General features: G+C 61.8%; 2 protein-coding genes across 4 annotated transcripts in view; one reads left to right on the forward strand and one right to left on the reverse strand.

The window, feature by feature from the left end:
* Positions 1-3,415: 3,415 nt before the first annotated feature.
* On the forward strand, positions 3,416-7,673 carry IDH2 (isocitrate dehydrogenase (NADP(+)) 2). The gene is made up of 11 exons (XM_040601209.1): positions 3,416-3,528; positions 4,574-4,665; positions 5,021-5,186; positions 5,604-5,764; positions 5,854-5,997; positions 6,123-6,259; positions 6,397-6,548; positions 6,643-6,755; positions 6,829-6,926; positions 7,073-7,165; positions 7,469-7,673. The coding sequence occupies exons 1-11, from the start codon at positions 3,438-3,440 to the stop codon at positions 7,554-7,556; spliced, it is 1,335 nt and encodes a 444-aa protein (XP_040457143.1). The 5' UTR covers positions 3,416-3,437; the 3' UTR covers positions 7,557-7,673.
* Positions 7,674-8,863: 1,190 nt separating this feature from the next.
* The window catches only part of ZNF710 (zinc finger protein 710), a 31,894-nt gene continuing 15,735 nt past the window's right edge, over positions 8,864-25,022 (reverse strand). Inside the window, exons 1-5 of one of the 3 annotated variants that reach the window (XM_040601208.1) lie at positions 22,598-22,678; positions 12,012-13,464; positions 10,828-11,019; positions 10,171-10,345; positions 8,864-10,045 (exon numbers count right to left, since the gene is read on the reverse strand). In XM_040601208.1, the coding sequence (XP_040457142.1) occupies positions 9,873-10,045; positions 10,171-10,345; positions 10,828-11,019; positions 12,012-13,436 (1,965 nt within the window). In that variant the 5' untranslated portion in view covers positions 13,437-13,464; positions 22,598-22,678 and the 3' untranslated portion in view covers positions 8,864-9,872. Of the gene's footprint in view, positions 10,046-10,170; positions 10,346-10,827; positions 11,020-12,011; positions 13,465-21,286; positions 21,617-22,597; positions 22,679-25,022 lie in introns of those variants that run through there. The other 2 variants (XM_040601206.1, XM_040601207.1) reach the window with 2 other exon arrangements.

A 25,022-nucleotide genomic window follows, 5' to 3' on the forward strand; every position in this document is an offset into this window, starting at 1 on the left:
TGCACAGCCCCCGTGCACGCACACACGCCCCCGCATGCTGCACGGGTGTACGCGGACCCTCGCACGAACCGTGCACACGCACACACAGCCCCCCTCGCACGCAGCCGCCCGTGCACACCCCCTTGCACACGCACGCACACACACACTCGCACATACGCCCCGCACCCCCCCGTGCCCGGTGCCCCCCGCCCGCCCGCTGCTCACCGGCTCGGCGGCGGGTGCGGCGGGACCCGCCGGCAGCGGGGGCGGCTCCGGGGTCCCCGCCCGTGGCGGGGCGCGGGGCGGCTCCGGGCGGCTCCGGCGGCTCCGCCCGCCGCTCGCAACAAAGGGCCGCCCCGCCCGGCCGCCCCCACCGCCGCTCCCGCCGCCGGCCGCCACCGGCACCGCTACCGCCACCGCCACCGCTACCGGCACCGGCACCGCTCCCGCTGTCCCGCCCGCCGGGGGGGCCGGGACCGGGGCGGGGGGGGGGGGGGCGGTCCCAGTTCTGGGGTGCGGGAGCTGAGGGGGGCTCTGGCTCAGCGGCAGGGCAGGGGGAGCCGCGGAGGGGGGCCGGCTGGGGTGTCCCCTGCGCCCCCGGGGGTGACGCTGGCCCACCCGGTGCCCCGTCACCCTCAACGCAGCGAGGGGCCCAGCAGCGCCGTGGGGCCGGTGCAGAGAGTGGCTTTGGGGGGCGGCAGTGTGGGGGAGAGCCCGTAGGGAGAGGGATGCTGCGGGGGGTGCAGCCCTGGGAGCAGAGGTGTTGGTGCTGTGCAGCAGCTGCAGGGTTGGTTGCCCAGCGTGTGGCATTGCTGGGGGGGTCCTGGGGGTGACATTGCCTGGGCATGCAGGCATTGCTGGGGGGTCCTGGGGGTGACAGCCGGCTCCTGACGCTTCAGGGTAACTCCTGGCTCCAGGCATCTCACGGCGATCCTCAGTTCTGCATGGTTTGGGGTAGCCGGTGGCTCCAGGTGTCCCTGTGGTGACACACTGGGAGTTGGCTGCTGCTGCTGGGTGGGCATTCTGCTGTCCCAGGGTGTGAGGAGCCAGGCAGCAGAAACCGATGGCCTTGGCAGGGGCTGGGCCGTGCTCTGTCACAGAGTGGGGGGCAGCCATGCCCTGGGTACAGAGGGGTAAGCAGGGCAGGGGGCTGTGTCATGGGTCTGAGCTGGGTAGGGGACACAGCTATGCTCCAGCAGGCAGGGCCCCCCGCCAGCCCCAGAGCAGAGCTGCCAGCCCAGCTGCAGCAGCAGTGGCAGCCCTCCCCCAGAGCCAGTGTCATGGCCACCAACCTGCCAGTGGGCGCTGGGCCAGGTGGGGTCCCAGGCAGGGGTCCCAGGGTCAGCCAGCCACGGCCCTGCATCCCCCTGCCTGTGTGTCCTTCCAGTGCGGCCACGCAGTGTGCAGTTTACATCCCTTCTCCCGTTCCTGAGAGCTGCCATCTGCCCGCTTGGACCACCAAGCCCCTCGGCAGCCCAGCTGCTCCGCCTGACGTTGCACCGTGTCCCCAGAGCAGCTGTGCCACCTTGGCTCGTGTGGCACGGGCAGCACTTGGCCGTGCCACTGGCACACACGCAGAGGCTCTGCTGCAGGCAGCTGCCTGCTCTGTGCACCCCTGGGCCTGGGGAGGGGGGAGGCGTGGGGACGGGGTGTGGGGTTGCTGGTTGGACTCCATAGCCTGTGTCATCCCTGGCCCACGTCACAGCCCCCCAGCCCGCAGGCCAGCAGCTCCCAGCAGTGCCAGTGAGGGAGGCCCACGGCTGGGGGCCGTGCACTGCCCCACTGGGCACACAGCTCCCTTCAGCCCCCCTGGTGCCCCCCTCCCGGGGCAGACATGGGGCTGCCTGCGGGCAGCGGTGCACGCTTGGACAGACACCCCCACCCCCCTCCAGGTCCTTGCTCATTCTCGGGCAGGGGTCTTGGTGTCCCTCCCAACCTGCTGGACACGTCACTCCCCAGAGGCCCCGGCTGTCCACAGCCAGCCCCTAGGGACCCTCCTGGGGCCAGCCGCGCTCGGGGGAAGCTGGTTTGGCAGCAGCCTGGGGCGTGTGGATTGGGCTCCGGCCAGGGATGGACTTCTTTGTTTGAAGGCAGCCCTTCCCTGGGACAGTGCCACATGGCCGCTCTCATCAGCGCCAGCAGAGCCTGTGCTCCGTGGGGGGACAGCCGCCGCGCTGGCGTGACCTCGTCCCTGCAAGAGCCGCGGTCACTGGGTGGCTCTGACCGCGGGGCCGGGCTGAGGGCAGCTGGGGGGGCCAGCGCTACGGCTGAGCACAGCTGGGCAGCCCCCCCCGGGGCACTGTGCTGGGGGGGCAACTCCACCCACTGCCCGGCTGTGGGGCAGCCCCAGCTGTGCTGGCCATGCGGCTGCAGGGCTGCTGGCAGGACTGGGCGCCACAGGGAGGGCAGTAGGAGCGGGGATGCCCAGGACCCCAGCACTGCTGGGGAGCAGTGGGTGTCAGCCCCCCCTTACTGCTGGCAGCCCCGCAGGCTTCTGCTCTGGTTAATGTTAAAGCCAGGCAGACGTCAGCCTGCCCAGCCCTGCCTCCCCCAGCCCCTCTGCCTGGGCCCGCAGCTCCAGCAGGACTGTTTTTCCTCCCAGAGCGGGATCTGCCCGTCCCCTGTGGCTAAAAAAAGCCATCGGCTTGGCCCACGCAGAGGGACAGCAAACCTCCTGGGCTCAGCAGCTGCCTGGCTCCTGGGCACGTTCTTGGGGTGCCCCTGGGTGGCATCACCCCCCTCCTCCCCATGCTGGGGTCAGGCGAGGAGAAGGTCTGCCAGGGAAATGGCAGCAGCTGCATTTCCCCACAGCCACCCGTCCCGGGGGGTCCCGCGGGGTCCAGCTGCCCTGAGTCACGCGCTGGCAACGTGCAGGATCACTCGCTTCTATGTAGGGAAAGCCTGAGCTGGGTCCAAGGCCTGGCCTCAGCGGGCAGCGTGTCCCCGACCCTGAGGTGCTGGGGGCGGGGGATGTCCCTTTGCTCTTTGCTCCTTTACTAGGAACAGGGACAACCGCAGACCCTCCCGCTCCTCACACCCCACGCAGAACCCGGGGGGAGGGGGATGCACACGGTGGCGGGGGACACGACCTTGCATGCCGGCCCGACGCCTGCTCCCAGGACCCCGGTGAAAGCTGATTCCGGGCTCGCCGGTCACCTTGTGCTTTGGCACCGGCTGCACCCAGCAAGTGGCATCTCCCCCCCCGCCCCCACCCCCCCGCGGAACAGGGGGGCACCCTTCCGCCTCGCGACCTCTCGGAGAGCATCACCCCCGCGGGTGTTTTGCGGATGGGGTGCGCTGCGTGATGGGGGGGTGGGGGGGAAGCCGAGGCCCGGGATCCCCACGGGGGGCCCTGCGCAGGGCCCCACGGGGGGGCCGGGGCACGCACCGCCCCGGGGCGGAGCGAACCGCGTCCCCGCTCCGCCGCCCCCGGCGCGTCCGCCCCGTCGCGCCCCGCCATGGCCGCCCGCTACCTCCGCGCCGCCCCGGCGCTGAGCCGCCTGGCCCGCTGCCCCCTCCCCGCCGCCTCCGTGGGGCAGCGCCGGCACTGTGAGTGGGGGGTGACCTTGGGGGGGTGGCGGGGGGGGGCTCGTGCCCTTGGGGACGGAGAGGGCGGCCGCTCCCGCCCCGAGTGGAGCTTGCACCAGTCCCGGCCCCACCGAGGGGTCTGCACGCTGGGCCCGCTCGGGTTTCTGTTTTTTTTTTTTCGGGGGGGACGGCGGGATTTTCCACCTGGATCCGGCCCCCGGCTTAGAGCCCGTCCCGGGGGGTGGGGGGCTTTGCTCCCGGTGACGGAGGCGCGCGGGGCTTTGCTCCCGGTCCTGGCTCCACGTGGGGGTTTGCAGCCCGACCCTCTGCCGGGTTTAGCCCCCAGGAGGGGGTTTGCTCCCGGTGCCGGTTCCACGTGGGATTTTGCGCCGCGGCTCGCACTGGCTTTGACCCTGGACGAGCTTGTTCCTGGTCCCGGTCTCACGTGAGGTTTTGCCACCCAGCTTGGCACTCAGAAGGGTTTGCTCCTCGTCCCGGTCCCACGTAGAGTTTTGCAGCCTAACTGCACCCGGGTCCCACCCTGGGGGGGTTGCCTCTGGTCCAGGTCCCACATGGCATTTTGCAGCCCGACCCACGGCCAGGCTTGGCACCCGGAGGGGTTTGCTCCTGGTCCAGGTCCCGTACAGGGATTTGCAGCCCAGCCGGCATCCAGGTCCAGTGCTGAGAGGCGTTTGCTCCTGGTCCCAGTCCCAGGCTGGGTCGGGCCCAGGAGGGGTTTGCATGCGGTCCTCGTCCGGGTCTCACGTGGGGCTTTGCACCCGGGTCTGCCCTGAGAAGGGTGCGCAGTCCACTGCCACATGAGGGGAGCACCTTGTGTGCACCCTGACCTGCACCCAAGCCCTGCCCCACGCAGGGTTGGCATCACGAACTGGCCTAAATCCCAGAGGGGTTTGCACCCCGACTTGCACCCATTCCTGCACGGGTGGCACCTGACCCCTGCCCAGCGGGGCCTCGTGGTCCCCACGGGACATCTCCTGGCCCCATGCCAGGGTGCAGAGCTGTGGGGCTGGCTGTGCGCCCCTAACGCCATGCCACCGCTCCCCAGATGCCGACAAGCGGATCAAGGTGGCCAACCCGGTGGTGGAGATGGACGGAGATGAGATGACACGGATCATCTGGGCCTTCATCAAGGAGAAGGTAACGGGGTCCCGCCTGGCGCACAGGCGGCTGTCGCACCAGTGGCGCTGGCGGGTGTTGTAGAGGGAAACAGGTGGCTGTTGTACAGGGGAAGGGCAGTCCCTGTGCGCTGCCCTCCCTGTCCCTCCATCCGTCCTCTGTCCGCCCGTCCGTCCTCTGTCAGTCAGGAAGCAGGTGGCGAAGTCAGCACAGCTTCCGGCAGGACCTGGAAGTGGGGAGGTCCCAGGCAGGGGGGACTGTCCTGAGCAGGGGGGACCGTCCCGAGCAGGCAGCCGTGGCTGGGCTCAGGGCTGGGGCTGTTCCCTGGGCACCCCACACTGTCCCCCTGCTCTGATGCTTTCCCGGGACCCCCCAGCTCATCCTGCCCAACGTGGACGTCCAGCTGAAGTATTTTGACCTGGGTCTGCCACACCGGGACAAGACAGACGATCAGGTCACCATCGACTCGGCGCTGGCCACCCAGAAGTACAGCGTGGCTGTGAAGTGTGCCACCATCACGCCGGATGAAGCCAGGGTGGAAGGTGGGCAGGGGGTGAGGGGCCACGGTGGGGGTGGTGCTGGCAGCCCCGTGGGGTGCTGAGCCCCCCATGTGTGCCCAGCCCTGCTGGGTCAGCAGTGCCTCCCCCCCAGCTGGCTCAGGTTTCTGGTGCATCAGGGGCTGCACTGCTGCCTGGGCTGGGGGCCCCCTCACCACCCTGGGGTGCTCGGGGTGCTGTGGGGACCCCACAGGTGCAGGGCTGGGGACAGACTGGCCTCTGCCCAGTGCCAGTCATGAGCCCGTGGTGGCTGCCCCTTTCCTTGGCTGGCCGGGCAGTGGCACTCTGGCAGCAGCCCATGGCATGGAGGGGCGGAGGCGGGCAAGCAGGGGCTGGGGTGACTGCTGGGGCTGTGCCTGGCCGGAGGGTGTCCCTCGGGGGCCTCACCTCTGCGTGCTACAGAGTTTAAGCTGAAGAAGATGTGGAAGAGCCCCAATGGCACCATCCGAAACATCCTGGGGGGGACGGTTTTCCGGGAGCCCATCATCTGCAAGAACATCCCCCGCCTGGTGCCCGGCTGGACCAAGCCCATCACCATCGGCAGGCATGCCCATGGCGACCAGGTGAGCCCCCTGCAGCGGCTGCCTGCGGCGTGGGGGTGTCTGGCAGCTCCGGTCAGACCCTGCCCAACCCTCTGCCCTGCTCCTTGCAGTACAAAGCCACCGACTTCGTGGTGGGCAAGTCCGGCACGTTCAAGATGGTCTTCACACCGAAGGACGGCAGTGGGGTGAAGGAGTGGGAGGTGTACAACTTCCCCGGCGGCGGCGTGGGCATGGGCATGTACAACACGGATGAGGTAACAGGGTGGGCTGGGGGCAGCAGGAGAGGTCCCCGTGGAGCAGCATGACCTGCCATCTATGGTGGACCTGGCCAGGCTGGTGGGACAGGGGTCCCACAGGGGTCTGTGCATTTCCCTTGCAGTCCATCTCGGGCTTTGCTCACAGCTGCTTCCAGTACGCCATTCAGAAGAAGTGGCCTCTCTACATGAGCACCAAGAACACCATCCTCAAAGCCTACGATGGGCGCTTCAAAGACATCTTCCAGGAGATCTTCGATAAGTATGGACTTGGAGGAGCTCAGGCTGGGGCAGAGATGCCTGGGCGAGGCTGGCTGCCCCTCCTGGGCAGGGCATTGCCCAGGGGTGACACTGGGACTCGGCCAGGTACGGCTGACGCTCCCCTCCCTGGGCTCCCAGGCACTACAAGACGGAGTTTGACAAGCTGAAGATCTGGTACGAGCACCGGCTCATCGATGACATGGTGGCCCAGGTGCTGAAGTCTTCTGGCGGCTTTGTCTGGGCGTGCAAGAACTATGATGGGGACGTCCAGTCAGACATCCTGGCCCAAGGTGGGGTGGTGGGAGAGTGTGGTGTGGGGCAGGTTGGGGTGGGCTGCATGCACCCCCCCCCCCCCAGGGCCACCCTGACCTCGTCCTGCCACAGGCTTTGGCTCCCTGGGGCTGATGACCTCTGTCCTGGTGTGTCCGGACGGGAAGACCATCGAGGCTGAGGCAGCCCACGGTACCGTCACCCGCCACTACCGGGAGCATCAGAAGGTGGGTGCCCTATGTTGGCGGTGAGCTGCCCGCGTGCTGCCCGCCCCAGGCACTGAGCGCTCTCTCCATTCAGGGACGACCCACCAGCACGAACCCCATCGCCAGCATCTTCGCCTGGACGCGTGGCCTGGAGCACCGGGGCAAGCTGGACAGTAACCCGGAGCTCATCAAGTGAGCAGGGTTTGGGTACCCCAGGGTGGGGGGTGTTGCCAGCAGCCACCCCTGGTGCCAACCCCCCCGGCTGCAGCAGTGCTGGGGTCCACAGCACAGGGAGGTGCTGGCTTTGCTAGAGCCGTGTGCTGTCCTGCTGTCCCCAGGTTTGCTCAGACGCTGGAGAAGGTCTGCATAGAAACGGTGGAGAGCGGGACAATGACGAAGGACCTCGCTGGCTGCATCCATGGTCTCGCCAAGTACGTGTGGCTCCTGGGGCGGAGCAGTGAGGGGGAGCCGCTTGCCACGATGGCAGGCTGGCCATGCAAGGGTGGCCGCTGGCCTCCGGACTGTCCCTGGGGACTTGGGGTGTCTATTTACAGCTCGTGGGGTCGGGCTGTGCCTGTGGCTGGGCAGGGGCCACGTCCCGCGCCCAGGGCAGTGCTGCCAGCCCCAGCTCTGCCCTGCAGCCAGGCTGGCTGCTGCCTGTGGTGGGAGTGGGCAGGGTACCCCCCTCCAAGGCTGTGGGACCCCTCCAGCCCCTCTCTGTCCTCCCCCTGCAGTGTGAAGCTGAATGAGCACTTTGTGAACACCACTGACTTCCTCGACGCCATCAAGAACAACTTGGACAAGGCCCTGGGCAAACAGTAGTGGGACGGCGGGGGGGGGGGGCACCCATCCCTGGTGTCACCCAGATGGATGGGGACCCGCCCCCACTGCTGGCTCACCGACACGGCTCAGGAACAGTTGGAATAATTTTTATAAGCAGTTTTCTTACGAGTGTTTTTAAAGCCTTTCTAGCAGGGTTGTGTAGGAACTGGGGAGGGGGGGACTGGGGTGGGGGGCTGTTCCACACCGATCCATGTACCCTCCCACCTCGTGGTGCCAGCAGCCATTAAACACCTCACCGGCCAGCGGCATGTGGTGGTGGCACGGCTCTCGTGGCGTGGGCATGGGGGGGGGGGGGCAGCCACAGGAGGCAGCCAGCAGCTAAAGAATATGCATTTATTAGAATTATTGCTAAACAACTCTTCAAACCAAGGAGATAAAAAAAACCAACCAAAACACAGTAGGGCTTTGCACAAGGGGTGGCTGAATGCTCTGTGTATGGGGGGGGGGGGGGGGGCACGCCAGTATGAGGGGCTGCTGGCACGAGACCCCCCACCCCCCCACCTTATCCCACAGCTGCCTCCTGGCAGTGGTGAAGGTCCCCTGGGCTCAGCCTCGCCTGGCATGGGGGGGGGACATGCGTCGCAGCTTTTTGGTAATGGGACTGAGGTAGCGTGTGTGGGGGCTGTGGGGAGGGGGCAGCACTGCCGCAGGGCAGGAGGGGGCCTGGGCTGGCACACTGCAGCCAGCTCCATCCTGCCCCGAGGCTAGAGGAAAGGAAAGTTGGTGCTGGGGGCACGGAGGGCTGAGTGGTGCCACCCCCCCAGAGCCAGCCTGGGGCTTTTGGGGATGGGGTAGATGTGCCCTGCCCTGGGGAGCATGGTGGGACCTGCGCTGTCCCAGACCCTGTGCCAGTGGACCCCAGGTCCTGGACTTGCTGCAGCCTCCCAGGGGGTACTGGTGCCCGCCTGGCACCGGGCACGTGTGGGGAGTGATGCTGTGGGAGCTGCCCACCCGCTGCCCCACAGCAGGGAGGGAGGAGAGCCAGGGTGGTGGTCCCAGACCCACTGCTGCCCCAGCTACTTTCTCCCCCCCCAGCACAGCACCCTGGGAGCAGAGGGTGCAAACCCACATCAGTGCCTGCCAAAGCCTTTTCCTGAGCCCCAAAGCAGCCGGGGGGTGGGGGGTGGGAGGACGTCAAGGAGGGGGCACTGGCAGCACAGAGAGTGGCTGTGGTTCGTTAGTGCTTGGCTGCCCCACGGGTGGTGGGACCCTGCTCTGGTCCTCAACCCCTTCCCCCCCGCACAGCATCACCGCTCCCTGCGCACAGACCACACACGTTACACAGGTTTACAAAGCACATTGGTTGAAGGAAATAACTCGGTGAAAAGATAAATCCAACCACGCGGCACATCTGAAAAAAATAAATTACTTTCAAAATACCATCATTTGCTCAAGTTGAGCAGGGTTTGCCTTCCTTTAAATACACAGCTCGCTACAGTTGCTCTATACCCAGAGCTGCTGCTTCCTCTGAGCTTTGCCATTAGTTTGTAAGAAAATATTCTGTTTTGTATGTGCCCCGTGGCCTCGCGCAGGCTGCCACAGCTTCGCCCGTGCCAGCTTGCAGCCAGTGCCAGAGCAAGCGGGACAGCTCTCGCCTGCCCGGGAGACTGGGAAGGGCAAGAAACGCAAACCCACCTCCTCCCGCGGGCTGAGGGGCTTCTGCCCCACGGGGCGCTTGGGGGGAGCAGGGGGCTGGCCGGGCTGCAGCCCCAGCACAGCCGTGGGGGAGGACCCAGGAGGTAGAATAATTAGTAATGCTCATCATCTTCTGGGACGTGCCTTCCCCTGCCCGCAGCTTCAAGTGCCCCGGACACTGAAGTGCAGGGGAGGGCGAAGACAGGGGCAAGGTCCTGACGTGCCACCGCGTGGTGGGGCAGGCGGGCGGGCAGGAGTGGAGCCAGGGGAGCTCAGTGCCGGGCAGGAGAGCTGCAGGCAGCCGGCGCATAGCTCTGTGCTCCCTCTCCAGGGGTGGTGGAAGGGGTCCAGAGGGAAGGACCCCAGCGATGGCGAGAGCTCCACTGAGGCTCTGCAAGGGTCTGGCAGCAGCCTGGAGCCCAGCATGCCCATGGCAGGCAGCGACGGCTGCTCTGTGCCACCTCCAGCTTCTGCTCCCGCCTTCACCCCAGCAAAGGTTTCTGGACATCCCTCTTTTCTCCTTCACCAAGCTCAGCTGGAGCCCCCCCTCCTCTCCGGGGGCGGTGCTGCAGGTCTGGCTGGGTGCCGCAGCCCCCCGGCAGCAGCTCCTCTTACCACGCAAAGTTCACGCAGGCCCCCACCAGCCTCCTCCAGCCTCGGCTACAACATGTTGTAGTATGCCATCTCCTTCATGGCCTGCTCAGTCAGGGCATGCTCATCCGGAGGGTTGCCCACCCCCCCGTAGCCATAAGAGTTCTCCTCTTCAAAGTCATCCATCTCCTGCTGCCCATCCAGCTCGGCGTGGTCAGCCCCGGCCAGGTCCATCATGGGATCTAGGATTCAGCACAGGGACAACTGATGAAGGTCCAGGTCCAACAGCACCTCTGTCACTCCACAGGCAGCTCCCATGTGGAGCCCAAAGCTCCCCAGGAGCTCCAGCTCTGCTGGAGCCACCTACCTTGGCTGTCCAGGCTGATGTCCATCACCCCGTGCTTGACCTTCATGTGCCGGCTCAGGTTGCCCTTCAGGTTGAACTTGCTGGAGCAGTAGGGACACTTGAAGGGCTTGCTCCCCGCATGCAGGTGCATGTGGCCCAGCAGGTTGTACATGCGGTTGAAGGACTTCCCGCAGACCTGCGGGCAGCGTTCCTGGGGTCAGCGAGGGCTCTCCCGCTGCCGCCCCCGGCAAAGGGAATCAGCCGGTGCAGCTGTAGGGCTTTTCAGAGCAGACCTTCCCCCGGGGTCCCCCCCACCGCTCCCAGCAACTTCCAAGGGTATGGGGGCTGCCTCCCTCCTCCCCCTCTGCGGTGGGAGGCCTCAGGGATGCTGTGCTGGTGTCGCTGGAAGCTCCAGCACTGATCAGAGAGAACTGTCCTTCCCTACTAGCGGCGCCCATGCCCTGCCCGCAGCAGCTGCTCCCCGCCGCGCAGCTCTGAGCAATGCGTCCGGACGAGCTGTTTGCCTGAGCGAACAGAGGGAGGCATCACAAAACTGCTTTCCTGTGACCGAGGACTCAACCCAGCCCGGCCAGGTTTCTGCGGGAGCACAGGGCACCAGGACCTGTGCTAACCCCTTTCCCAGATCTGCCAAATCCCCCCCCGCATCCCTGACGGTACCTTGCATTTGAACGGCTTCACCGGTGAGTGCACAATCATGTGGGTCTTGAGCGTCTGCTTCTGCACAAACGTCTTGAAGCAGATGTGACACTGGTAGGGACGGACGCTGGTGTGGATCAGCATGTGCCGCTTCATGTTGGCTTGCAGGGTGAACTCCCGCCCGCACACCTCGCACTTGAACTCCTTCACACCCTGCAAGGCGTCAGGACAGCCGTGGGCAGAGGGCAGAGCAGCGGCAGGCAGGGCTCTGCCTGCAGCGGCGGGGGCCAGCACACAGCGCTCGGGGCCTCCCAACAGACCCGGCAGGAGCAGTGCTGGCCACAGTGCAGCGCAGGGACCTGCGCTCCTCAAGGGGCACGGGTGAACTGAGCTGAACCCTTCCTGCTCCCCGCTCCTTCTGCGAGCGCAGAGTGGGCACTACCAAGAGCCTGGGGCCATCCCTGCGCTGCCCCGGGGGGGGGGGTGGTAATTTCCCCTGCCGGGTCCTGCAGCGGGCAGGATCCTGCCTCACCCCCAGGCACCGTCATCTCACCCACCCTGGAAATGCATTTACACTTGGAAAAACCGGTATCGGGTCAGTGCCACTGGAGCGAGGGCAGCTCCACAAAGCAACGCCCATGGGTAGGAGCTGGCTGGGGAGCACGGCTGCCGGACGGCAGCAGACTTGGCGTGGGGTATGTTCGAGAGCCCTGCCCGAGCCCAGCAGCATGTGGGAGGTGGGCTGCAGGGAGCGTGGCCAGACCCGCTCTAAGCAGAGCTGCGAGACCCGGCTCCGCTCTCCTGCTCAGGCCAACTGCTCCCCCTTGAAAGAACGCCCTGAGAAAGGGCAAACCCCTCTTTCACAGCCCGCCGGGAGGGGCTGTGGCAGCATGTGGCCAGGGTCCCCCAAGTCATCCTGCTGCAGCAGCAGGTCTGAGGACCCCCTCCCTGAGGGTGGCAACCTCCAGGAAGAAAGGAGGCTGGACAGCCTTGGGGACCCTGCCCATAACGATGCATTTTCACTGCTAATTAATGACCCCTAGCAAATGCCAACCACCTCTGCCCACCCGCACCACCCATCTCCCAGGGCTGGTCAGGACTCTGGGGCACCAGGACACCCCTCTCCCCCAACACCCACATCCAGAGCTGGCACATCTCCTCCAGGCATGGCAAGGGCAGCATCCCATGGATGCCCCGGCCCCTACCTTGTGCGTGAGGGAGTGCTGCTTGAGGTGATGGATCTGGCTGAACTCCATCCCACACTCGGTGCAGACGAAAGGCCGGACGTTCTGGTGCTTCAGCATGTGGTTCTGCAGCTGGCTGCGGTAGTGGAAGGACTTGCTGCACTCCAAGCACTGGTACAGCGTGGGGCCCTGGTGCGTGGAGAGGTGCCGCTTCAGCTGGGTGAGCGTGGAGAAGTCCAGCCCGCACTCCACACAGACGTGGCAGCGGCCGCTCTCATGCTTCACCTCGTGTGCCTTCAGCTCGCTGGGGTAGGCGAAGCCCCGGCCGCAGAAGCGGCAGCTGTAGGGCTTGATGTCGGTGTGCAGCAGCATGTGCCGCTTCAGGTGGCTGGTCTGGGTGAAAGCCTTGCTGCACACCTCACACTTGTGGGGCCGCGTGCCCTGGTGGGTCAGCAGGTGGGTCTGCAGGTGACTGGGCTGCTTGAAGAGCTTGTTGCAGTGGGGGCAGGAGTGGGGCTTGATGCCGTTGTGGCCCAGGATGTGGGTCACGAGGTTGTACTTGGAGGTGTAGGACTTCTCACACATGCGGCACTGCCAGCGCTTCTGGCGGTCCCCAGCTTCCACCAGGTAGGAGTCATCGATCTGCACGTTGATGTCCAGTCGGTCCAGCTGTGCCTTCTTGTTGCGCTCGCTGGTGGCACCAGTCACCTCCGCCTCCAGCTCCCCTGGCTCCTGCCAGGCGAAGCCCTGCTCGCTCTTCACCTGCTCGGGGGATGCTGGTGCAGGGGCTTCTGCCTCGCTGGGGGATGGGGCGCCTGCCTCAAAGGCGCACTCAGTCCGCAGGTCCCCCGCGGTGGCACCATCCGCTGCACCAGTGCTCCTGAGGTGACGCTCGGTGCCCTCCAGCTCCTGGTGTGCGTGCCGGCGCAGGTGCCGCAGGCGCCGGGGTTTCCTGCCAAAGGTGCCGAGGTCGATCATCTTCATGGCGCTGCTCTGCACCGTCTGCTCCTGGCTGGGGTCCTGGAGGTCGGACTGGTGGCTGCGCTGCTGCTCGCCCTCTTCGTCCCCAGGGATGGACACTTCATACAGCACGTCATCCTCCACCTCTGCCTTCTCACACTTGACCTTGGGCACCAGCCTCACCGGAGGCCTCTTTCTCCTCCGGGCATGCTTCTCCAGGGAAGACTCTGCCTCCAAGGCATCCTCGTCCTGCCCATCCCCTGGCGCCTGCCCCTCACCCTCCAGCCGGCACTCACCCTCCGGCTCCCCAGGCTCCACCGCAGCAGTGTCCGGCAGCTCCCCTCCCAGCCCCGGGAAGAAGCCCGAGGGGCTGACTGTGGCCCCAAGCAGCTCATTCTCAGACACCAAGCCCAGAACCGCAGCCTGCGCCAGGGACAGCACCACCACCGCGTCCGTCTGGGTCCCGCACTCAGTGAAGCGATCCATCTCTCGCCGCCTGCCTACGCTGTCATGGCTGGGGAGGGAGAGAGAGATGGCTGTTAGCCCCCCTGGCACCCCTGCCACCACACAGCTGCTGGGGACACCACTCCACAAGGGACTTGTTCAGCTGTCACCCATTTCCTTATCACCATCCCCAGTGACCCCCAGACCAACACAGGTGTTGCCAGCATGGGTCACCAGCACCCCAGGGTGTGGAGCAGCGCGGCCATGGTGATCTCAGTTGCTGGTGGATCAGGGAGCCCGGATGAAGGGGGGGGATGGGGCTCTGCATCCGCTGTCAACATTTCTCTCTGCACTATTGAACCCCAAAACTGAGGTCTGGCTCCTCGCATGCCCCAGAGCTCCGTGGCAGTGACTCCCAGGGACAGGCACCCATGCGGCTTGCAGGACCAGTCAAGAAAGCTGAACATGCCACTCTGTGCTCCTTGGGGGAGGGAGAAGCAGCAGCAAAGGGCACAGGGAGCTCGAGGAACCAAACCTCAAACCTTTCTCATTGGGAGCACGTAGAAAAGCGGTCAAGCTGCCATGCTCACAAGCCCAAGTGAGGCACATGTTAGAGGCTCCGCTTGGCTCGGCCGGTGGCTCACCTGCGGGGGTCCAAGCATCACTGCAGCGTGGGAGGCAGGTCGGGTCTGGGTGCGCTGGCCCGAGGCAGACAGCACTGGTGCCCTGCGAACCCCCTTGCTGCTCCGACCCACCCAGCCCTGTGACAGCCAGGCTCCAGCTTCACCTTCCCTGCCTGGCCCACCCCTCTGGTCTCACAGCCCCCTCATTGCCATGGCAAGCGCCTCCTCTCCCCTTTGCTTTTATTAACGCCTTTCAGCAGCGCCCTTTTGTCCCAGCAATAAGCACGCCAGGCTCCAGCAGTATTTCGTCAGGTTTTATAAGTGGCTTGTTTCCCTTTTTCCTGCCTCCCTCCCCCTGCAGCACTACTGACCAGCACAGCCTGCTCAGGGTTACGAAGTCACTTCTCAGAAGGGGGCTACGGAGTCAGTTAAAATCCCTGCAAAAGCCACAGTCCTCCTAGTGCAAACAGAGCAGCAGCCAATGCCCCCTAAAGCTGAGAAAGTCTGAGTCTTCTCCCATGTACCGCTGCCCCCCTGCCCAAGGTGCCCCACAAGCGTCTGTGCCCGTGCCAGCACACGGTGCCCAAGTTACACAGGGAAGAGGCGCAGGACATGGGCAGGTCAGAGCAGGATGACCCAACACTAATGCCACCCTGGGGCACATGACAAATGGACCACAACCGATTTATCCCCACTCAGACACTTGGGACCCAGAGACATATCCCCACCACCCTCTGGGAGAGCTCATGACAGGATCCTGCAGGACTCCAGTCCCAACCTCGTGCTATTTAACTATTCCATCCCATTTCAGGAAGGAAGTCCGATCACTGCTCGGGGATGACACACAGAGCGATGCTCACTTGCGTGGGGAGGAGCGTACTGCCACACTGCGTGCTGGCACCACAAGATCCCCCGAGCAAATAAACCTGACAGACATGAAGGGAGACCACAAGGAGAAGGACGAGAGCACAGATGAGGTCACAGAGGTGGCTGCGGGGCGCGAGGCAGCCGCCCGGACCTGTGAGCGATGCAGAACCTCCAGCAGCTGAGGTGGGTGGCTGGCAGAGGCGTGCCAGAGCCGACCGGAGAGGCAGCACAAGGAGCCACTCCAGTGCTGCTGTTCACTGCATCTGATGCTGGTTACTGTGGAGCTCATCTGGGAGCAACACACTGTGCCGGCCAGGCTGGGAAGTACAGACCTGGAAGGTCACATAGGCACACCCAGCTTTGACTGGAAGGACAAGCTGCCTGCAGTGGAGAAGCGAGGAGGGTACGTCTGCCTAGGGCAGTGCACCAGGAGATAACAGCAACGCCAGCGATATCACCTGTGGGACCACAGCAAACTCACAGGGGCTACAGTTTCAGCGGCAAAAGTCAAACAAGCAGAAAACCCGACGCTCACATCGTGCCTACAAGCGGTCACCGCTGGCCTCACCCAGCAGCTGCTGGGCCACGGGTGCTGGGTCTGCAGCAGCACCAGGTGTGGGGCACCCTGAGGATGGCAGTCCTGCTCTTGAGCCTGGGACAAACTCGTGCCAGACCCACAAGCTCCCTGTGTCCTGGTGGTCTCCAGGGACCCACCAGCCCGGAGAGCGGGGCACAGTTCCACGAGCCCTTCTGAAGTCAGTGTTCCACACCGGGCAGACGGAGCCTGCACCCGTCCCACCAGCACCAGCCCTGTCTGGAGAGCCCAGGGGCGGCAGGCCAGCAATCTGAGGAATTGCTGCCATAAACAACCTGGGAATCTGGGATAGCAAAACAACAGAGAAGCTGCTGCACAGAGGAGCGTGGGGCAGGCACCACCATGCCTCGGGAATGCTGTTTTGTCACCCATACCCAGATCCCTCCGGTCAGCATCTGCAGGTTCCTTGGCTATTCAGGCTGGGAAACAGGGAGAGAAGACCAGCAGACAAAGCAAAACAGTGACAGAGAGATGTAACGGTGCAGGCAGGCACCCGCTGGTGAACTGGGGAAAGACGCACAGGCTGCCAAAACACTCCCTTCAGCTGGAGGGTAGTTTATCTGTTTAGTTTTGTAAGGATTAGAAAACACTTTAAGAACATGCTCATGTTCAGCTCGCTTGTGCCCAGGGGCCCCGACAGCCCTGTACCCACCCCAGAGAGGCTGGGGCAGGGTCCTGGAGGGATGCAGAGCCTGGAGCAGCGGTGCCCGACGCTCCCAGGTTGAGCCAACCCAGGACCCCCCTCGACAGGGTGCAGCATCGGGCCCCCGGCAGCCTCCCCCACAGCCCTGGGGCGGCCGGCGAGGATGGGCAGGGAGGCGCTTGGAGAGCCGCCACCAGATGAAAGCGAGGAGGCCGCCGCTTCCTCCTGCGGTGAGGAATGTTCTCCTAAATATAATTATTTCTGCAGATACAACAAAGAGAAATCCTATGGGGGAGGTAAAACAGGAATAAACTCTAAACCAGATTATGTTGCGGTCCCAGGAGCACCTGCACGGCCTGAGAAGCCATCCTGGGCTAAATAACCGCTCTCTCCAAGCGGAAAACCCCTGCTTTATCAGGTTATCGTCCCCACGGTTCTCACTGTGGCACCCACATGGCTTCCATGCTGTGTCCCACCAGCCAGGCCAGGTACGGGCTGCAGGGACAAGAAGTGCTGGCCGGAGCACATCAGCCTCTCCACTGCAGGCAAAGCCACAGGCAGCTGCCTGCTCCTGCTGGTTCCTGTACAGCCCCTGTGAGTGTGGCCTGCGCGTCCTCTCACACCGCCTCTGTGCTCACCAAAGCACCGGGCCACAGTGCACACATCCCTCTGGGGAAGGGGAAGTGATGGGGAAGGGGAGAAGAACTGGCATGAGAAGAGGAAGGGCCGGAGAAGGGGAGAGACACTGACTACGCGGGATCTGCTGCCTGCAGGATCACACCCGGGGTTCAGGTCCTTCCTTTGCATCCCCCCCGTGTGCTGCTGGATCCAGCCACAGGGTCAGGGTCACCCACCCCACAGCTCAGCATGTGGCCTGCCAGAGCAGAGGGGACGCTCAGGGTCAGGAGATGGGCAGTGGGCTCTGGTACCCACGGTGATGCTGCTGTCCCCAAGCTCCAACCGTCTCTACCCTGCATGCAGCCAGGGGCTCCAGCACCCTCCGGCCACGGCCCTTGCCTGAGCAGGAGGAAGGTCCCGGCCGAGCATCCCTGCCTGCCTGGGCATCCCTTCCCAGGGAGCGCCAGGAGGGAGACGGGCTGTGCAGAGCCAGCGGCCAGAGACTGGGCCTGGCGGGGGGGGGGGGGGGGGCAGCCAGAAATGGAGGGGAGACAAGGAGGGCGGCTTCTGGACTTCGCACCCCCAGCCCCCGGCGCAGAACGGGTAGAGAGGAGATGGAGGAGGATGGGGGGGGAGAAGGAAGAGGATGGGGAGGAGAGGTGGGAAGGGGAGTGCGGAGGCAGCTAAACAAAGCGAGGAGCGGGGGGAGGGCGGGCGGCGGTGGGAGGAGGAGGAGGAGGAGGGGTGGGAGGAAGGATGGGGAGAAAGCAGCAGAGGAAGAGGGAGCAGGCAGGGAGGTGGCTGCTGGCACGCACAGCCCGGTCCCGCGGCCACCCCTCGCCAGCCAGGACCCCCTTCCCGGGGAGGCCCCCGGGGGGCTCGGGCTGACCGATCCTGCAGCCCATTGCCCGGGCAGCCGTGGTGCAAGGGCAGATTGTCATCCTCCTCCTCCTGTGCCCCCAACCCAGGCTCAGCCACCGCTGCCCCGTGGAGCATCCCTGCGGGGAGCAGAGCTGCCAGGGAAAACAGCCCAACACAACGCACCCCCGCACCACCATCCCTGCCAGCCTGCAAGGGCTGGAGAGAATTCCTACTTCCCAGCTCCCGCTTCCCCAGCCGGCAGCGTGCCCACCCTGCCCTGCCAGCCCCCATGGGTGCCCGCCGGGGGCTCAGACGACAGGCAGTGCAGAGCCAGGGCTCTGGGGTGGCCAAGGTGAGCAGCACCGCTGCCTTTGGGGGTCTGCAAATGGAATCCTTGCTGGAACTGAGGAAGCTGAAACCAAGAGCCTGCTCCCTGGGGTCTCAGCCTAGAGAGGGGAGCTGGGGTGCCTTCACTCTGCCCTGGCGAGAGGAGCTGGAGGAGGCTGGGAAGCAGGGAAGGCCACCTGACTTGGTTTTGGATTTTGCTTTCCTCCTTGGTTTGGGGCACAGTTTCTATTTCCACATGCACTGGATGTTTCTTCCAGTCAAGATCTCGCTTTTCCCAAGGATTTCTTGGCAGCCGCTTACACAGGATAAGAAACACCCAGATGCCCGCAGTGGCAGGTTGTTACCCCAGCTCCTGGGGCAGGGGGGCACCGCCGGATCCTGCTCCTCATGGCATGTGCCACTAAGTGCCATGCAAGGGCAAAGCAAGGGCAACACAGACCTGGACAGCCCCGCAGCCAGCTGGCAGCCTCAGGGACAGGAGAGGGGAGAAGGGACACGAGATGGGACCCAACTATTCCCTCTAAGCCTTCAGCGCTACAGAGGGGTCAGCTGAACTCCCCAGCACAGCTCGGGGCCTCTGTCCCCAAGTACGAGCACCACAAGACACAGAAGCTGAAAGAACGATACACTCACACACCCTCCCAAGACCAGCACTGATGTTTTAAGAACAACCACCCTAAACCAGAGGCTTTTAGAAGAAAGCAAATTGTGCATTCCTACTCCGAGGCACTCTGAGAAAGGGGACGAACTCTGCTCCTCTGGGCCCTCAGCATGAAAATAAGAGCCTTGTGTTACACAAATCACTCTTTGCACTTCTCTCTATCGAATGCGTGAGCCCTGGTACATGAGAAACGAAGCTTTGCTATTCAAGAGAGCGAGGCCACAACGGCTCGCAGAGCTGCAGCTGCACAAACACTGCAGGGAGAGAAGTGGGGAACAGGACAGATGCTTTTGTTTCACTTCTCACTCTCACTTCCCTGTTCACCCTTCTCGGGTCTTGCAGAGTGGGCTGGAAACGCTGTTTCCCAACACTCTGGGAAGTACGGTTAGGTCATGTATTTCAACTCCCCCAGGAAACACCCTGACACCCCTGAGGGTGCAAAGCGCTGCCCAAACCTCTGCTCTCCAGGGAGCCGCTTGTAATCTTGATCAAGAAGCCAAAGCAGTGGCCCCAGGGGGCCTCAGGTCCAGTGCCAGACCGAGCACAGACCTGCCACAGCCAGTCCCATGTGAGGCAATCGCTCCCAGGTGAAGCAAGGCGATGCAAGCCTGGGGCCGAAGCACAGAGCATCCAGGCACTGGGCAGAGGCTCACGCAGCGCCTGCATGCCTGAATCCAAACCCCACCAGAGATCTCAGCCCCCTGAGAAGTGCCACAGAGATCCCCATGCAGGAGCCTTCCACAGCCCTGACAGGGCAGTGACCAGGCTGCTGGGAGAGCTGGGGACCGCTGCTGCTGCTTTCCCCCTCCCAGGCACATGACCAGGGCAGCACAGCGGAGGGAACTCGCCCCAGCAGCACCCGCTCAGCCCTGACCCACCCCAGCTGCACAAGAAGGGGCAGCGGGAAGGGAAACAAACATTAATGCACTGTCCCTCCTGGTACTGATAAAATGCCACCAGCTGAGCCCTTGCAAAGACATCCCTCCAGGGCTGGGCATTTGGGAGCTGCAGCACCGGGCACACTGGGAAGACCGGCAGGCAGGACGACACAGACAGGATTCTGGCAGCCCATCCTGGCAAAGCAACAGTCCCAGTGTTGCTCCAGCACCAGGAGCTGTAGGGATGCTTTAACAAGTAAACTCCATCCCTCTGTGGAAAAGGAGACTAATAGTCTACAAAGGGCTGCACTGCCTTGATAGTGCTGCTAATAAATAAGCAAACCCTGGCCAGAGAGCATGACATACCGGCTCCTCTGCCCGAGGGGGAGGTGGGCTTTGGGCATGCCACCCAAGAGGCAAGATGGCAGGTTGAGGGTAAGAGGACGAGCCAGGCAAATCCCACTTTCCCCCATCATCCACCCCATGAAGAGTGAACGATGCCAAGCTGAACATTAAACTGATCCCCCACCGCTTCCCACCCCAGTCCTTGAAACACCTCTTCTCCCACCCCCATGCCCACCGCTCCACATGCTCCTCCACTAGCCTCTCTTTCTGCAATTGAGTTTCTCACACAATCCAAGATCTGCCTTTCTTTTCCATACGCACAAATTGAACGAACTTTTCAGTAGCTACTAATCATTCCACAGCTGGATTTGGTGGAAAGCTCTGTGCCACACTGGCTGGCAGTGTCCTGCTCCCCTTGGATGGTGGAAGACACTTGTGCAGGAGCTATGTTGCAGACTTCTCGTTGTGACCCTGTTATTTCTCCCTCCCATCATGTGGCTCTGTACCAGGTGTGAGCCGCTTGCCTTTTAAGCCTTTTCCCATTCCATCTCTCCTTGGTTGCCAACAAACAACTGCACCAGCAATGACAAATTTCATCACCCCATTTTTCAACAAATTCACAACTTTTCAGGGAAAAAAATTTTCTATGCAGAAGTCTGCTACTACACTGATTTCTCCAAATTTCTTTTCTGAGCACACCCGTGCCTTGCCAATACCCAGCAGCAATGGAGCAGCTCTGGCAAGGCACTTCTGTCTGTGCTCACCCCATCCTGCCCTTCAGTTGTCCCTTCTCCGGGAGCAAAGTCCGTATTTCTTTCGCTACACACAGTGCCGAGATCCATTTTTGAGGACGAGTTGCGAGTATCGCTGTAAAAAGGCACAAGCATGGTAGTGCTGCGGGCTGGAGTCCCAGCCCTGCTGCGGGTACCAATTTTTCAAATACTCCTGGTTTTGTGGTATCACAATTTCTGCAGCTTCCCTGGCTCCCTGTCCCCAGCCTGAGGGGACAGGCCCTTCTGCCAGGTGCCGTGCCAGACACTGCTGGGGAGCGGGTCTGTTCTCCCACAGCTCAGCTCTGTCTGTACCTTTACACCTCTTCACGCCGGCTTTCCTAATCCCCATTGCCAACTACTGCGTTGGGTGTTCAGCTCATCCCTCTGTCCCACCGCTCAGATCAGAAAAAGAGAAAATAAATCAAACTTATCTTAATATTGATCTCAGTAGGGACACAAGAGCAACTTGCCTTCCTCCCCAGATCCCAACCATGGCTGTACCTCACCGGTTTTCGCTCAGCCTCTGCCGTCCCTGCCCGCGCACCGTAGCTGGGAACTGAACCCTCCTCTGGGCTCAGAGCAACCCCCTTGGTCGAGGTTTAGGTGCTCTCCAGCTTGTTTGCCGATGGAGACACTCGCCCACCTGCCCCCCTCCCGCACATGGAGTTACACAAACGCACTCGTTGGCATCCCCTCCGACAGCCGCACGTGCCGCGCTCCTGGTCCCCCTCATCCGTGTCCCCCGGCCGCCGCTGGGCTCCCTGCTCCGGCGCTCGTGGGAAGGTCGCACCCAGGGCCGGCAGCAGTGGCTCCTGTCCCTGCTCCTCTGGGGGTTGTGAAATTCGGGTTTCTTTCAGCATTTCTCCTCCCACTCCTGGGAGGTTTTTGTCTCGCTGCAATCTCTCTTCTCCTCCTGTCTTTTTCAACACAGCTGTGAAGAGTCAGGCTCTGCCCCGGCATATCCCTGCGGCTCCTGCCCGCCCCAGCCCCGGCCACCTCCTCCACACTCACCTCCTGGTCTTTAAGCACTTAAAATAGTTGGATTTTCTAAAAAATAGCTTTCACTTCCTTATGTGAATTTTACTTCTATTTACCTCTCTTCCTTCATCTTTAACCCCTCATCTCTCACATGGGGCCTCTTACAGCAGACAGGTCCCCTCCTGTAGCCCAACAGCCTCTTCATCGACCACTGCATTTCTAGCTGGATTCCAGATTTCCCAGCTACCGCACTAGACTAAGAACCATCCATCTCTGGACACATTTCTCTTTCCTTTGCTGTTTTAACTCCCTTGGTTTCACCCAGCCGCTCCCAAGCGGCTCCCCTGTCTCACACCAGCATCCCCTCCACCAGTGCCTGGTGCAGCTGAGCCACAACAGATGCCAATGCAGCAGCTCTGGAAATGAGACTCTTGGTAATCCTGAGCCTAAAAAAAAATAAATAAAATTATGTCTGGTTCATGAAAACCTCACCTGTGCACACAAACAAGGTTTGCCTGCAATATCCTAGGTCCGACAGGAGCAAGCAGAGTAAAAGGACCAGCCGCTTCCACAAGGTGCCATCCTGGCTGAAGTCCCACCAAAGGTGCGCAGCAAGGGTCCACAGCTCCTGACTCACGCAGTGCTTGTACCCCCTGCTGAGGAGTCAGCTATTGCAAAGCCCCTTGTTTTCCATCGGGCTCCTCCTCAATCACCCCTCTCTCCCATTCCTTTACATCAGCCCCAGAGGCAGCAGGGTGAGTAGTGCAACCACCAACCTTCACCCAACCCTTCCTGCAGGAAAGTGAGTCAAGGGCAAACCAAAAATGTTTGAGATTTACCTTTCACAGCCTTTCTGAGGAACAGTGACCCTTCCTTGCCCAGAACACAACACCCCTCCTTGCTACCAGCCACTGCCCCATGTTATCTCTGCTCCATCAGAGAGTAAGTGCCGACACATGAGCGGGTGCCAGGGCCCAGCTGGTACCAGCAGCAGCTTATCTCATCTAACTCACCTTCGCACCTGTATTTGGCATTACAGGCTGTGTGACAAACCCAGCAGCAATCCAGGAGGGCCTCTAGGACTTGTTCCCAGCAGAAAGAAACTCAGTGGTGCAACCTGAGCAATGCAATCGAGAGCAGTTGCCCTAAATAAGCTCCTCAGCTTTAAACCTGTGCAGCGGCAAGTGCCTGGGGCTGCAGGAGCTGCACCCCATACACCTAACTGGTGGGCTCTCACCCTGCAAGAGGTGCTGTCAGGGCTGGGAGGGTGCGGGACCCCCATTGCAGAACCCTTTGTGTGATCCCCCCCAGCCGCCCTGCCCTGCTGCAGGCTGCCCTGCAGACCGCGTGCCAGAGGTGCTGTGCAAAGCTCCAGGAGTGCTGGAGTCAAGTCTGAGCATAAATTGGGGCTAAAAATGACCTGGTGAAGCTGGGCACATGGGAGTGATCTTATCGGAGTGGAGATCCGATAAGGTGGGGGGAGGAGGTGTTAAAGCTTTTCAATACTTTTAAACAGGCTGATCAACAGTTCTGTAATATTTGTGAGAATACCTTTGATTTTATTTTTCTTCCTTTCTTAAAAGAAGCTTTCATTTAAATTTAATAAAGGAAAAAATCAGTCTTTCATCTTTCTCGTGGGTTTCACATAAAGCTACTCAAAGCACCAACAAAAATTCTAAACAGAAAAATATTTTTTTTCCTGAAAATCACCACTAAAATTATTCATAAAACTGATCCAGAGCATCTGTCCTGCACCAACCCTGAGGATTTACAAGTTCATCTTGGTTTCACTAAACACTGAGCTGGGGCTGGGCAAGGGAAGGATGAAGCCACAGCTTCCCTGCACAGGACAGTGCATCCGACACAGCAGCTGGGCTCAAACATCTGTCTGGCTGCACAAGCTCCTGTCACCAGGGCTGGTCAAGGCCAGGAGCTGTGGGACATGGGGGGCACACACCAACCCTGGCTCTGTGCTGGCAGCAGCAGAACCAAAAAACCATCATTTCTTGCCTCACAGCCGACATCCAACGCAGATAAACTGGGCTACAAATAATGAGCCAAAGTTCTAAGGAACGGGGAAGAGGATGCGTGGTGCTGGGTTGTTGCTACCAAATAAATTCTGCATTTTGAAAGGAATCAAAACAATTCTTAAATGCATTGTGTCTCCACAGTAGATCCTATCTAACTCCACTCTTTAAGGAAAACTTTTGTTAATGACTGCTCTAGAAAAAAGGAAAACCCTCCTACTTATAATAAGTTGATTAGAAAGCAGAACTGCTCCCGTCAGCCTTGGATATACTTTCCGACATGGAAGAAGTGCATGATATCACGTGTATCATGTGAAGTGGTTCTGGGTGGAGGAATTTCTCTCTTTGGGGGGTTTGATTAAAAAAAAAAAGACACAACCTACAATTCGCAGCATGATATAGATAACATTTTTTAGTAAGATTAGGTGGAAAAACAAGTTAGGGAAAATGACAACTTCTGGTCTGTACAACAGACAACGTGTTGGGAAAGGAGCAGCACCCGCTTTGTCAGATCACGTTAAACCTTCCCTTGACTGCTCTGTTGATATTTCTTCTAACGATTCTTACCCCAACCATTGTGTTCATTGGTGGGAAGTAAATGTTCACCTCTTTGAAGCCACGAGGTTATTGGCAAACTCTGACTGGAAGGGGAAAAGGAATGTTTTATCAATAACTGGAGATGACTGTTTCTGCAGAATAAGTGTGTACGGAGCATGAAGCTGCCTGGTTCCCCTCTCCCCATTGCCAGCCCAGGGATGCAGGAGCAGCCGGTGCCGTTGGGACCTTCCCAGGACTAGCCAAAGCTGAAGCTGAGCACAAAACTGCCTCTGGGCTTTAAAGCGACATCTGCAGTGCCTGGCTTTCAAGCACATCGTCTCTTTTCCTGGCCCGCCTCTGGCTGCAGGAGCTGCCTGCAACCGCAGTGAAGGACACCAGGATTTATCCCAACCTGGCACGTGATTTCCATGGGGGAACCTTTGCTCCATGGGACAGGAATCGGGCACCACTCTGCTCGGTGAGGGTGGCAGCGCTGGGAACCACCATCCTGCTGCTGGCGAGGCAGGGGGATGCTCGGCTGTCCCTGCCCACTGAGCACCAGCCCAGCCCAGTGCAGGCACACGTGGCAGCTGGGCTGGCACTCCTCGCTGGCACAGCACAGCACGGCATGGCACGGCACAGCACCTTAGTGCCCGTCCTCCCCTGTGAGCAGGTTGCTGCTCTGCCCTCTTGGCCTCACCATCACACACTACCTTTTTTATCTTTGAAATGCAGCAACTGCATCTGGAAGTGGAATATAAATATCGAGGCCAAGCACGGGCAAGGGCGCTCCCTCCCGGGTCGGACCCTCTCCCAGCTCCCTCCAGCCCTCCAGAAGAAGATTCACGTGCTGAACTAGGTGTGGGCACAGTGT

Source organism: Falco naumanni, chromosome 7 (genome assembly GCF_017639655.2).
Source record: "Falco naumanni isolate bFalNau1 chromosome 7, bFalNau1.pat, whole genome shotgun sequence".
Lineage (NCBI taxonomy): Eukaryota > Metazoa > Chordata > Aves > Falconiformes > Falconidae > Falco > Falco naumanni.

Coding starts and splice junctions, on each gene's coding strand:
- IDH2 (XM_040601209.1), top strand. CDS start 3,438: ATGGCCGCCCGCTACCTCCGCGCCGCCCCGGCGCTGAGCCGCCTGGCC. Junction 6,927..7,072: donor AGTAACCCGGAGCTCATCAA/GTGAGCAGGGTT, acceptor TGCTGTCCCCAG/GTTTGCTCAGACGCTGGAGA. Junction 7,166..7,468: donor TGCATCCATGGTCTCGCCAA/GTACGTGTGGCT, acceptor CTCCCCCTGCAG/TGTGAAGCTGAATGAGCACT.